The sequence below is a fragment of the Diplotaxodon limnothrissa genome, linkage group LG16 (genome assembly GCF_057381915.1).
Source record: "Diplotaxodon limnothrissa isolate DT_005_m linkage group LG16, D_limnothrissa_male_GT1.1, whole genome shotgun sequence".
Lineage (NCBI taxonomy): Eukaryota > Metazoa > Chordata > Actinopteri > Cichliformes > Cichlidae > Diplotaxodon > Diplotaxodon limnothrissa.
This window is the reverse complement of record NC_140611.1, coordinates 23,869,467-23,882,448: the sequence shown is the minus strand read 5'-3', so window position 1 is coordinate 23,882,448 and position 12,982 is coordinate 23,869,467. Positions and strand designations below refer to the sequence as shown.

General features: G+C 39.7%; 1 protein-coding gene across 2 annotated transcripts in view; it reads left to right on the top strand.

The window, feature by feature from the left end:
• myo3b (myosin IIIB) overlaps positions 1 to 12,982 on the top strand; it is a 62,021-nt gene that overhangs the window by 14,720 nt on the left and 34,319 nt on the right. For both annotated transcript variants that reach the window (XM_085374044.1, XM_085374043.1), the window contains 5 exons: positions 4,975 to 5,040; positions 8,410 to 8,565; positions 11,899 to 11,983; positions 12,079 to 12,195; positions 12,651 to 12,755. In XM_085374044.1, the coding sequence (XP_085230170.1) occupies positions 4,975 to 5,040; positions 8,410 to 8,565; positions 11,899 to 11,983; positions 12,079 to 12,195; positions 12,651 to 12,755 (529 nt within the window). The remainder of the gene's footprint in view (positions 1 to 4,974; positions 5,041 to 8,409; positions 8,566 to 11,898; positions 11,984 to 12,078; positions 12,196 to 12,650; positions 12,756 to 12,982) is intronic.

The following is a 12,982-nucleotide window of genomic DNA, read 5'->3' as shown; positions in this document are numbered from 1 at the left end:
TTCCAGGCTAAAGGTTTCACTGTCGGGTAGTTAATCTTTTCTGTATTATCCACTTAGTCATTCTTTCTCAGCTGAAACACATCCAGATAGTAAAAAGGAAGACAAATATGGACAGTTGTGGATCACATTCCTTGCTTTCCTATGCTGTTTGCTGGACAGTCTCTCGAGTCAAGCTGTGGATTTAATTGCCCATGTGTGGGGCCACTCCTGAGCCCAGCAGCAGATAGCCATTATGTCACCGCTTTGGCCGTGCTTTTGGTGGAAATGATTCTCATCCCAGCAGGCTACCATGGATGATAAGAGAAGCACTGACAGCTGTCAGAGAGGACACTGATGAGCTCGATGAATTAGGGGCACCTTGGTAAATGGTCTGTTTGTGCGACAGAAAAATCACACACTTGATGAGTTGTGACACCCTGTTGAAGCATGCATATGCTTGTTGCTTAATTTCTAAATTGAACCCAAGGTGTCCATGATGCTTTTTTAACTATTACCTGCTGTTTTGAGTGCGTATGACAGATGTATGATGATCATGGTGACCATGAATGAAGGTAATGGAGCATGTCAGAGGACAAAGCTGTAAAATCAACTGCAAAACTAATTATAGATACTCAAGACGAAGATGGTGTCTGATATTTAATATGCGGAAAGGTTAATTGCTTGAGCCAGTGCTCTCGTTGCCACACAGCCTCACAGTTTCCATGTAAAGTCAAACCAAAGTGTGTGTAAAATACTTTGTAAAGCTTAGAGGCGGCTGGCAAAGATGTCCAAGGTTGTGTTTATTCAGCGTTACCCCTGTCGATATTAGCTACGTATTAGATAGTACATGTATGTGTCTGAGTAAGACCAGGACAAGCAGAATAAAAGTAAGTGATGGCTTGTCAGAGGCAACAAAGGCTAACACAATCATTCAGCTGAAGGAAAGATATCCAGACTTGTGTGCTGTTTTGTATTATAGTGTGTGCAGCAGAACAGATGTCAACAGAAGTGGTGTCCCCTATTGCTTTCAGGACACCATATTTTGAAGCCTTGGTGTCAGCGCTTTTTTCTGCCACCATGCTGGTCGTCTAAATATGGCAAACACTGCCGTATTTAGACCAGAGGATGGAGTGCTAATTCAGCAGCTGATGCTAGCAAGCTCGATCAAGAAGCTGCATTCATAAGCTGCATGGGTGGAGCGCACAGAAACAGACACCTGCTAATAAAGCAGGATATTAATACTAGTATTACTATCGCTATTTTACTCACCAAAAGTGCAGCATAAACCTGGTTATTTGCCAAATATTAATTTAAAAAAACAAACTTTGAAAGCCACCACAGATAGAGACGAGAGGTCCACATGAGGAACTGGAACTGTTGTGGTTGGCGGCAGCAATAAGTTGAACTCAATATTAGTTTTATTTTTTTTGTAAATGTTCAAGGGAGATGGAGGTTATTGTAGCTGTCATAGGGCAAGAGGTGGGGTACACTCTGGACAGGTTACCAGTATATCTATAAAAATGTGGACTAGGTAGAGTAAAACCCCAACAGCTAATTAATCAATATTCCCATTTTTTCCCATTTTAGCCTCCGCCTATCCAAGCATACATTTACCTGTGTGAACAAATCACTCTCTGTTGTGGTCCCTTTCACTGATTGCATGCTGCCATCTCCTCTGTAACCTCATGTACACAGATTAGTAGTTGGCATATGCCATGGACATAACAGCTCTCGTCCAGAGCCAGGGAGAAAAGTCAGAATTGCACACTTTGTTTATGGCCATGTTCACGAGTGTTATGGATCCCATCCCTGCTATATAGATTACTTCCTGGTTCCAGAGTTATCCGAGTTTCATATTGTAATTTTTTGTAGCGATTTCTCCATTAAAGCCACTCTTTAAGCTTTAGCCTTGTCTCAAGAGTCATGCATTTGAGTCATGCATTCAGCCTGTCTCACAGCTACTCTTGACAGATTTCCCGCAATGTCCTCGATCCATCTTGTCACGGTTCACTGCTTCTTTTTTCTCAGAGACTATAAGGACGGCAGAGTCCACCAAACAATCTTTGAGAAATTCTCCATTAAAGAATAACTTATTGTTTTTTGCAGTATTATGGGAAATTGCTGAATTCTGGTCTTCTAGCACAGGAGTGTATGGGGATTGACTCGTGTTTGCAGCCTGCCTCGAGTGGCCATTGAAGGAACTGCAGCTTTGGCACTTTAGCTTGGCTTCATTTTTCAGTCCTGAAGGTTGCTGGTGGATATAGAAATGTTAGCATGTATGTGCCCTGTGCTGCAACCAGTGGTTAGAAATTAGTGAGGTTCCTTATTCCTCAAACTGTGCCCCAGTAGAAAAGGCCATTCTTCTGTAGAGACTAGGTCCTAAAGCTGCAACACAATCAAACCCAGAAATTTTGAAAGCTATAAAGGATTTTATTTTGTACAGCTTCCCTCTTTTGCAGGAGCAACAGTGTCTATAAAAATATGAACGCAGAGTGTTGTTTGTATAAAACAATGAAATAAAACAAAATGTCAAAATACAGATTATTCCTTCCCCTGAAATTAAAATAGCACAAGGGAGAAAATTGCTTACTCAATGGCTCGCTGTGCCTCTGGTTCACCAATTAGGATTCCTCATGAGTTATGCATTGAGCTGACCTCCTAAACGCCAAAACAGAGGCCAACAATTCTCCAATTTTTCCTAAAGTCTTTTCAAAATAAAAGCCGTCTAGGTTGTCAGACTGTCCAAGTGATTTGTACAAATTTCTACTGTATTATTTAAAAGGTCCAGACTTTGGCTGCCTCGTAGCTTGTTATGACAATGATCTGTGCCTAAGGCTGTTTTTAGGCTTTGTTTTAAATGCTATTTTTTTATTGCAATAACTGCTGATGAACATTTAACAGGTTATGGAGCTAAGACTGAGAGAAAACGCATCCATCCTTAGTTGCTTTCTTGGCTCAAAATCCCTCATCCACCAGCAAAAATGAAATATTTTTGTGGATGATCAGGGTTGGAAACCTGCCACATTTTCTGTCACAGATGAATGGCAGAAATAATGCTGAATTTTGAAACCGTGTACCCCACTGATGTTTTATCAAATCGCTCATTGTTACTGTAAAAAACCTGCCACATCGCCTTGATTTTTCTATATTGGCATTTTATGTAGGAAAAAAAGTCAGTGTAGTGAAGTAATTGTACACTTAATGTTCCAAATTTCCCATTATCTGACACTGACGATCCCTGACAGGAAATCACTGTCTGGTTGGATGACTTTCCAATCACGATTAAAGGCTTCTCATATCTCCACCTTTGATGCAGTTATCTTACCGTCTCTGTGTGCTGTCCTGGACTGGAGGCACTGGTGATGTAGCTACCAAGGACATGATAAATGTAGCTGTAGTTTCTCAGTGTTCATGCATGTATGCTCAAAGAAGTACTGGTGCTGTGGCGGCAGTGATGGATGAGCCAAAATTTTAAGTATGTGCTCCATTCGCTGACTAAGTCTTTATTTGGGGCCCTGGTACTCCTTCTCTGTTAAGCTTATATAAAGGCCACTGTGTCTCTGCTTAATGCAAGCTGGAGAATACAACAGCAGTGTGTAAGGTACTGAAACCTTAAGTGTGGCTTTAGTTGATTTGTGAAATTTAAAGGATGTCACTGCTTGTTTCAGATGCTGAAGAACGGTCAGGTTTTATAATGACGATGTTGACTGTAATCACACGTGCTGTTTGCAATGTCTGCATTGTGTGTCCAGGCTGGAGAATAGACTATGGAGAGGCTTGAAGTACTTCTTAAGTTTCTCCTTGAATATAAATTGTAATATTTTATGTCCTATGGTAAATACAGGACTTAAAAATTACACATATCTAGTATCATATTCAGACATTTTACTGACTTTATTTTTGTCTTGCTACAGCTGTCAGGGGTTGTTGACACCTCGATCCACAGTGACTCGAGCCTGACAGTACGAGCTCTGCCTGGTCCAAAATTTGAATAAGCCATTCTTGTTTACAACATTAGCTGGCAGTACTCGCAAAAACTGAAGGAAAAAATGCGGCCTGAGTTCACTAAGCACAATGAGTGCTCTTGACAGTGTTATCAGCAGTGCGCTGCTATATTGACTACGTAACGTATAAGCAGTATGGTACGACGTCAAGGCGAGAACGTGTCTTCGGGCTCATATTAGAGGTTGCATTGAGGCAGTCAGTTACTGGCTTTGATCTGCACTTTGGAAAGGATTGCCTGTCTGAATTCTTATCAAAGACTCGACTAACTTAGTGCTGTAGAAAATGACAGATTTTGTGCCCTAACACCCCCCTTGCCCTTGTATCTTTAAAAAAAGATATTAAACATATGCCGTGTTTTTCATAAACTAAACTGTTTTCATTTTTAATTCAAACTGTGTTTTTCCCTCTTTGCTCTGCTTGTCTGGCAGCTTTCTAGAGCAGCATGTGCGATCTAATTAACACAGTCAGTAAATGCATTGACCAGGTGTGTCACTGTTTGCCTGACAGTGACAGAAAGCTCGGCCTCCGGCTGTCAGGCTGACGGCTCCTGGTGAAGATGACTGTACTCAGGCTCTTTCCAGCCTTGGCTCCTCATACAGACCTGCTTCCTGTCATCGTGCACACTTGAAAAGTGTTAGGCTCATTATGGATGGCCTCCGTAAATGCTGCTGACAGAGGTATAACTAGCTCCCATAATTTTGGCTCCCAATGGCAGATGCTTCCTGCCAGACAGTGGAGGAGCAGTTATCATTTGTCACTTTTTCTCTGGCTGCCACAGACCTGGACCCCGATCAGCTTGTCCTCGGACCATCAGACTCTCAGAGGAGTCTCATGGTCGCACTCTAACTGTCAGCCGTCATTTGTCAAATGATTCAGGAGACATGCTGACAATCTTGGTCATTTACAGCAATAATCATTTAATGCGAATTTCCTTTAATATCTCCTTAGCTTTTGTTTTTTTTTTAAATGTTGTTTTGATTTGTGTTTCAGAAATCCCTCACCCACATTACGACATCCTGAAGAGTGGAGCAGGAGTTTCAGCCATTTCATCAGCCAGTAAGTCTCCTCTGACTTCAGCCTGTCAGCCTTTGTCATCTTACAGTCAAGATTTTGTAGAGAAGTGGACGTTTTCACAGAAACGGCTGTGAAGAAAGAAACATTTAATATTTGGGCCTCCTGCGGGAAATTACAGATTTTGCTGATTTATGGTGACAAGAAACAAATAGAAGCATTACAGGAATTGATTTGGGAAAAAAAAGGTGCTGTGGACAGAAGCTCAGACTTCTATCCACAGCACAAACGGTATTAAGGAGAAAAAAGGAGCAGCATTTCAAGAACAGAACATTTTTACTGTTATCTGCTATGTCATAAAAGTGAAACTGAGACAATATCTGCTCTCACAGCAGGATTATGATCCACAGTGGGCTTCAGCTTTGAAATACAAGCTGTAGCTTATGAATTAACCTTTTAAATGCCACTGAAGATCTTTGAGGTGACCTTAAAGATGCTGTGAGTGCCAAGGCAACCTAAAAATACTGTATCTCAGAACTATGGGTGATCTACATTATGTCGTATTAGTGCCATTGATACTATAACAAATACTGAGCTCAGAGGATAATCATTCTGAGAATTTCTCAGCTTGGGTGCTGGTAAAGCTCAGTGGGTTCAGTAGGCAGACTGTTTGCTGTGAGGCTGCTGCAGAGGACATGGTTAGAATCCACTGCGTGGCCTTATACTGTGTTGTCTGTTGTCTCTCCCAGCTTTTCAGTCTTCTCTCCACTGTCCTATCTCAAAAAAAGGTCTGAGATTAAAGCCATAGATTTACAAGAAGAACTTGACATACACCAAAAGTCTGTAAAATTGTATAGATTTACATTTACTGGATAAAGTAATACTACCTTTCAAAATATGTTCATGAAGAATGTTAAACATTAAATGTTCCTGGAAAAATAATAATACTAATTTTAAATATAATACTTTCATTACATTGCCTCAAATAAAAGAGGAAACTTCAAATAAGAAAAGGTCAAATGTACAAAGCAATAAAAACTGTGGATAATTAATTGAATAATTATTAATTCATTAGTTATTAGTTTTCACATATTGAGATCCCTTCCCAGACGCCTTAAGGCCCACTCACATCCTGGGCCATCTGACCTCAGGAATTCGCATGATAAGGTGGGGCCAGGTTTCACAATGAACACACCCGAAACTCTGGCTGATTGGGACCCACGCCCAGTTTCCCACCTTGGCTCAGGCGATTAGAGGATCATCAGGGGGTCCTTTTGTCCCTCTGTGGGGGGTCACTCCCACTAGGTTTATATCTGGGACTCTCCACCATTTGACCTTAGAACTGAAGAAGCTTCTCGGATGAGAGGCGAAACGTCTTCAAGCAACTTAAAGAAGTCCAGACGCTTTCACAGACATATCACCAGTCGTCTGTTCATGCACAGAGTATACTGAAAGAAGAGCTGGGCTTGTTTTTGTCATAATTATGTGATACACCCAGTGAGTGCTGGTCAGCTGGACCTTCAGATAATTTTATGATGAGAGCTGTTTTCTACAGACAGATAACAAAAAAACAGAATTAATTGAAGAGGTCACTAAAACATGACCTCTGAAATTTAATTTAGACGTGACTCTCGTAAATCTGTTTTCGTTTTGTTTTTGTTTGCTTTTATTATTTTTAGTGCTTTATTAATGTCGTTCTGAAGCGTGTTGATGTGTGTTTTTAATGGAGTCCCCTAAATGATCAGCTGCCCTTACCCTAATGGGAATCCAAATAAACAAATAAAAAATACCATGTCAGTGCCTCCACACATAAGACAAATAATAAGACAAATCTTTTTTCTTTTCTTTTCTTTTTTGCATTACTATTTTAGTAGTGCAATGAGTGTGTGAAACTGTAAAACATATGGAGACAGATCTGTACATCAGGGGGGAATGTGCATGTAAATATAGAGGGAACTGAAATTGATATTTTATTGCCCGATTCTATCAACCTCTCTTTCTATTCATTGACTTTCTTTTGTATAAATCTGCCACAGAGGAACAAACTAATTCACCTGAGTTATCAGTGCTATCTGAGGGCCAGATAACTTATCATTTCCTACACTGTGCAAAGCTAATAATGTCAGAGGTGGCTTGTAGTGGAGGCCTAGAAAATACAACCCTAATATCTACTGCAGAGAGGCGTGCAGGCCTTAACTGTAATGAGAAAATAAATTCAATTTGTTTGGAGGGTTATTTGTGTAGGGATGGTTTCTGATTGCATTGGTGGAAAAAAGAGTAAAAACAAGCAGACGTCATCTGCCTCAAAGGCCTGTTGGATTTTTTTTTATGTCACTTCAGTTTTTGATTGGTCAGGAGGCATATTTCTCCTTAAATCAGCACAGATATTACTTTTTTACAATGTCATTGTCCTGGTTTTTATTGGCTACTCTTTGGATTGCAGCTCTGTAATCTGGGTTAATGGATTGTGTGATATCATATCAAAGTTAATCTCCTCAAACAAAGCCCACCAGAGTTCAATGTGAGGAGGCTGGACAATGTTATCAAGCTTTGCAGGCTTTTTGTGAACCCTCTGACAGTCCTGTCAGGCTTGTTGTGTATATGTGTGTGTATGGAAGGAGGAAACTGAGGCGGAGGGTGGGGGGGATAATAAATCCATCACCGGTGTCTGCACTTGTGCAGCCAAAGAACTGACTCCTATGACAAAGTGGCCTGCCTTTCAGTCTCCCAGCAGCACAGCCTTGCTAATAGCAGCAACCTCCACTTAATGTTCTGACGCTAATGAATTCATGGAATTAACTTTCTGAGCCTAAACTGATAAAAGAAACAGAATTTCAGTGTCTTTTAAGTCTTTGGCTGTAAACGAACAGCACGAATCTGGATGTCTGGTAGATGTATCGTGGCACTCGGGTAGTGATTTCCAGTCTAGCAATATATCAAAACTGTCAGAGGGTGAAGCCAAATGTGTTCTGCGGGTGTTTCAGTGTGTGTGTGTGGCGCAGAAGAGTCAATATTAGAAGAGCCTTCGTATCAGCAAACTGACATCAGTGGCTGAAGGGTTGCTGCAGGCAGGCCTGTATCACAAAGTAACATCACTTGCTGGCAAACACTGCAGATCACAGATAGGACCTGCCGCTGTGCCACAGCAGGGCTTGTTTGGACTCGGGGCCATGGTGATAGTGACCATGTGGTCCTCGGAGAAGGATCGATTAGTGACCCACGCTTAAAAACACTTGCAAGCGGCACCGCACTGGTATGAGTATCACTCACAGTTGATCCAGACAAATCAGCTCCCCGCAATGTTCAGGTGACTGCACTTAACTGTTTAATTCACTCTGATTTATAGACTGATGAAGGACAGTTTGTCTGTCTGAGGGTTTTAGAGGTAACTGTGTGATATTTTGTTGCTTTAAGGTGTCTGATAAAGGATTTTGAGGCACGTCCATCTGTGACCCACCTTCTGGAGCACCCCTTCATCAAGCAGGCCCATGGCAAGGACATAGCTCTCCGTCAGCAGTTAGCAGCTCTCATCCAAGAGCAGCAACAAATAGGCTGCAAAACCAAATCCAAGTAAGTATCCCAAATCTTATGTTTTGTTTTGTTTTAAATTTCCCTGTTATGAAATAGTAAAGATGCAAACTGTATTAGTTCATTTGGATGTTGAAGATCTCTATTTCACTGATAGGCATGGATTGGGTGCTGATATTTTTTCTGTCCAGTAGGGGGCAGGGTCTCATCTTCTTACACTCCAGCACAGAAATGAAGATGAAACAGAGTAATGGAAATTACAGTATGTGATTAAAGAGAAGTAAGGGCAGTATGACTAATTCAGAAGGAGTTATTGTGCTGAGTAACCTTAGATTAATAAATCCCAATTAGTCCAGTGGATGTACTTAGTACACATCACTTCTCCAACCAATTAACCCAATGATGGAATAATTAAATATAGATTTGCACCCAGAAATAGGTGACATGGCAGCATTACAGCCTGTTCACTTTTAATGAGCTAATTAGTTATTTCCTTCATTAATTAAAATAGCAACTACCTTACAACCTCCTTATGTGTGTAAAAAATGAACGCAGCCATATGAAAAGGCACATGTTGAAAGTTAAATCTTCACCCTGACACTCACATGGCAGCAAGCGACAGAGCAGAAAGTCTCCTGTTTACTGGAGAAATACTGACTTTGGCATTGCTTAATCTTCATTATAAAGGAGTTTGCTGAACCTGCCCTTGACTGAGAGTCTTGATGTTGTGCCAACTCTGTTTACTCCCGGGAGTGTGCAGAGTCTGTGCCTGAGCCTGATCCCGAATTCCTGTCCACAGTGAAAGTGGATAATGGGATTAGGAGCTTGTAGGGTGAGAACTGGGCTCGCCTGGTTTAGTCTCTCATGCCACAGATCAGCAAACAATGACTCCAGATAAGAATAAAGACATAGAGAACTTAAAAGTAGCTGCCGTAGGTGGAATAGTGTGATTTACTTCAAAGCAGGAGCGAGTGAGACGCTAGAGGTCTCAAGTCTTTCTCTAAGGGACATGATGACGGGGATTGACTTTATAGGGACCACATACTGAGCATATTTCTGTGCTGTTGCATTTACACTATATTCAGAATAGAGAATTAATTCAAAAAGTAGATGAGGAAAAAGCTCCTAACCTGAAGCTTGAATTTATATTTCGAGCTAGTCTTATGATTGTATATTTATTATAATGGAATATGGATGCATGTTACAAATGTGACAAAAGAAAAGAAAAAAACTATTGTTTGTGCTTTTGTTGAAGCCCCAAACCACCAAGCATTAAAATTAGGTTGCACAATGCAACCTAACTAGTCCACGTTTAGAGATTACTTGTTACTGTTACTTAACCCTGTTTTATCATAAGCTCTTCAGGCTTACGAGTCAAAGAAGTGAAATTAAATATGGCCCACTTATCTGACCTGACACTTGATTAAATGCTTATTAATATTGTTTGAAAACTGGGACGGCTTTCAGCTGCATGTTAAAAAAAATAGCATAGACAAGTCAAAATGTCATGATACTAATACTGGGCTGGTTAGGTTAAGATATGTTATGGCTATCTCAGTATTACTATATGATTTCGCTGAGTACATTCGGCAATATTATTATTGTGGTTTCTAAAAAAAATGAAAGAAAAAATCTGTCAAGTTCATTTTTAATTGTATTTGCTTTTTTCTTCTTGTTTGGAACGTTAATAACTCTGGAAACAAAAGTGGTGAAAGAAATGTTAACGCTATCCAAAATGCAATATTGCTCCCTGTGTTGTAGTACCAACCACAAAGCTACTGGTTATTTATAGAAGTGCATGCTGCAGTATTGTTTAGTCTGTCGTGCTGCTAATAAACTGATGTACTTAATCACACTTACAAAAGCAAAAATAAAAAAACCAAAGTAAATAAAAACTAGGGGTGTTAGATGTTGTTTAGATATAAATGCACTGCTTCCCCTTTCAGCCACACACTTTCCACCCCATTCAAGTATATATAATGAAAAATTGGTATGAAAGATTTTGTTCAATCAAATATAAAAATCACAAGGTCAAAGAGGATTTCACAATTACCTATACGTGTAAATAACATGCTGGAATTATATTCCAGCTAGACTCATTCTAGTAGCTTTAAATGCCTTTGCCTTAAAGTACAAATATACAAATATTTTTCTAATATTAAAATCTTGATATGGTCTACAAATACAGAAACCTTGATTTCACAAGGTAATGTGACAGTTAGTGTAATTTATTATATGGAAATGCAAATACAATTTGGAGATGCATAACAAAATGAGTGTATTGGTATTTACTAAAGTAGATGTTACTGTTGTGAAATTAAAACATTACAGAGCTTAAGTGTCTTATAGGAAGATAAGGAAATGGGTCACTCTAGCCCAATGGTGTGTGGTTGCTGTGCAACATGATGTCATAATAGAACCTTCAGTGATTTGGTGTATTATAAAAAGGTTATCATAGGAGGCTGGACAATGAATATTTATATTATTAGCACAATATAAATATTTGATTGCTGAAAAAAACCCCTAAATAACCCCCTAAATTTAAGAAAGATTGTAAGTTTGATTTTTTTATGCTGTCTTAAGCAACTATTTTTGGCAGTTATTCTCAGATTTGTGACACTTTATTGACTTTTTAGACTGTAGATGGCCTTTGACTGGATGTTGCTACAATTGGCTCCCAGCAAGATTTTCACACTAAAGTCTTAATTGGAACAAAGTGGGTTAAGCTCAGCAAAGGGCTAGATTGACTAGCTAGTACTGGTAGTTACTCACTTGTAAAAGGCTTTGTATGCAGACTTAACTATTGGAGTCTGGATTCATGGTAGTATATGGGATTTTTGACTCCACTAAACCATATTACGCTGATAAAAATGGTCTAAATTTTATGGCTGTTAGGTTTGGCTGATGTCAGTCTCTTCTCTGTGGAATTGACTACATTCATGTTGTCCTAAGCGACTATTATTGGTAGTCATGCTAAGATTTGTGATGCATTACATGTTATAGAAATGTCAAAATGTCCACTCTGTGTTGTGCATATACACATACAGCACACAAAGCAGTAGGCACTCACAAGCACCGCTCTGTTTTACTCTCTTTCTCACACTCTGTGGTTTCCCCTGAGGTTTTCGTGGAGCCAGCTGGAGGTTAGTTGACCTCTGTCCACAGGGGCTCTTTGGAGAGTGATAGGTCAAAACATGAATAAAGTGCAACCACATCCTGTGATAATAGGAGTTTTGTCCCCTGGGAAAGCTTAAAGGGCCTCGTGAAAAACATGGAAGTGACTGGGTATTACATTCAGCCAGTCACACTACTGTTTCTCATTTAGTGGTCACTTTACAGGCTTAAAAGGCATCTCGTGTCCTTGACTTCATACAGGCACGTCCGGATCAATACTCGTAAAACCCTCATAATAGAGAGCTGTCCTGATGATGATCTGGTGAACCTGGAGTTCTTAGACGAGGTAGGATTTTATGTGTTTATCTCGTCATGCATTGATGAGCCCAAGCTGAAAAGTTGTTGATTTTAGGCTGTGTGTGTGTGTTTTCTTTTCTGCAGGAGACAATCATCAGCCATCTCCACAAGAGGTATGATGAGCTGCAGGTGTACACTTACGTCGGTGACATCCTCATCGCTCTCAATCCTTTCCAGAATCTCAGCATCTACTCTCCTCAGGTCGGTAACACATCAGTCACAAATAGTTTTTGTGTTTTTTTTACAAACACAGTGGAAATGATGAATGGATGCCAGTCATGATGCAGGTTCTGCTTTAGTGGATACTCTATTTGTAGGGCTAGTTATTGTTATTATTATTATTTTGTTTTTATTCACAGTAACAGCAACTATTATGGCAATTGTCATATTAGTTAGTGCAACAATCTGGCCCCCAAATTTTCTGCTCAGTCAGTTTAAATCAACTATTTTTAATCTTTTAAATTACTCTAAACATCTCTAATGCATAGTCAGCAACTTTGCATGCATTTTTCCTCAAATTTTCTCTTCACTGGATATCCGATATTGATATTATGTGACGCTGCAGAGTTTTGTCTTCTCCAAGCTGTTGGTTGTTAATTTCTTCAAAGCCGTAATAAAAATAAAAGTCTTCATGAATACTTTTATGCCCCTTTTAGTTCTCTAAGCTGTACCATGGCGTAAAGCGAGCTGACAACCCTCCACACATCTTTGCTACTGCAGATGCAGCTTACCAAGGCATGGTGACATTCTGCAAAGACCAGGTATCTTCCAGAAAAGTGACTGAATAGGTTGAAGCATTGTACCGTGCAATCCTAAAACTGATAGAATAATAATGAAAATTATTTTGTATAAAGCACTGTAGGTTTTACAAATGCTTTCGAGCAATTTCTTTTAATTACAATCAGTTATTTTTTAATGTCGATTTGGAAACTTTTGGACAAAAGCAAAGGAGCAAGGAAATGTTAGTAAATAACATATGAAAAAATTA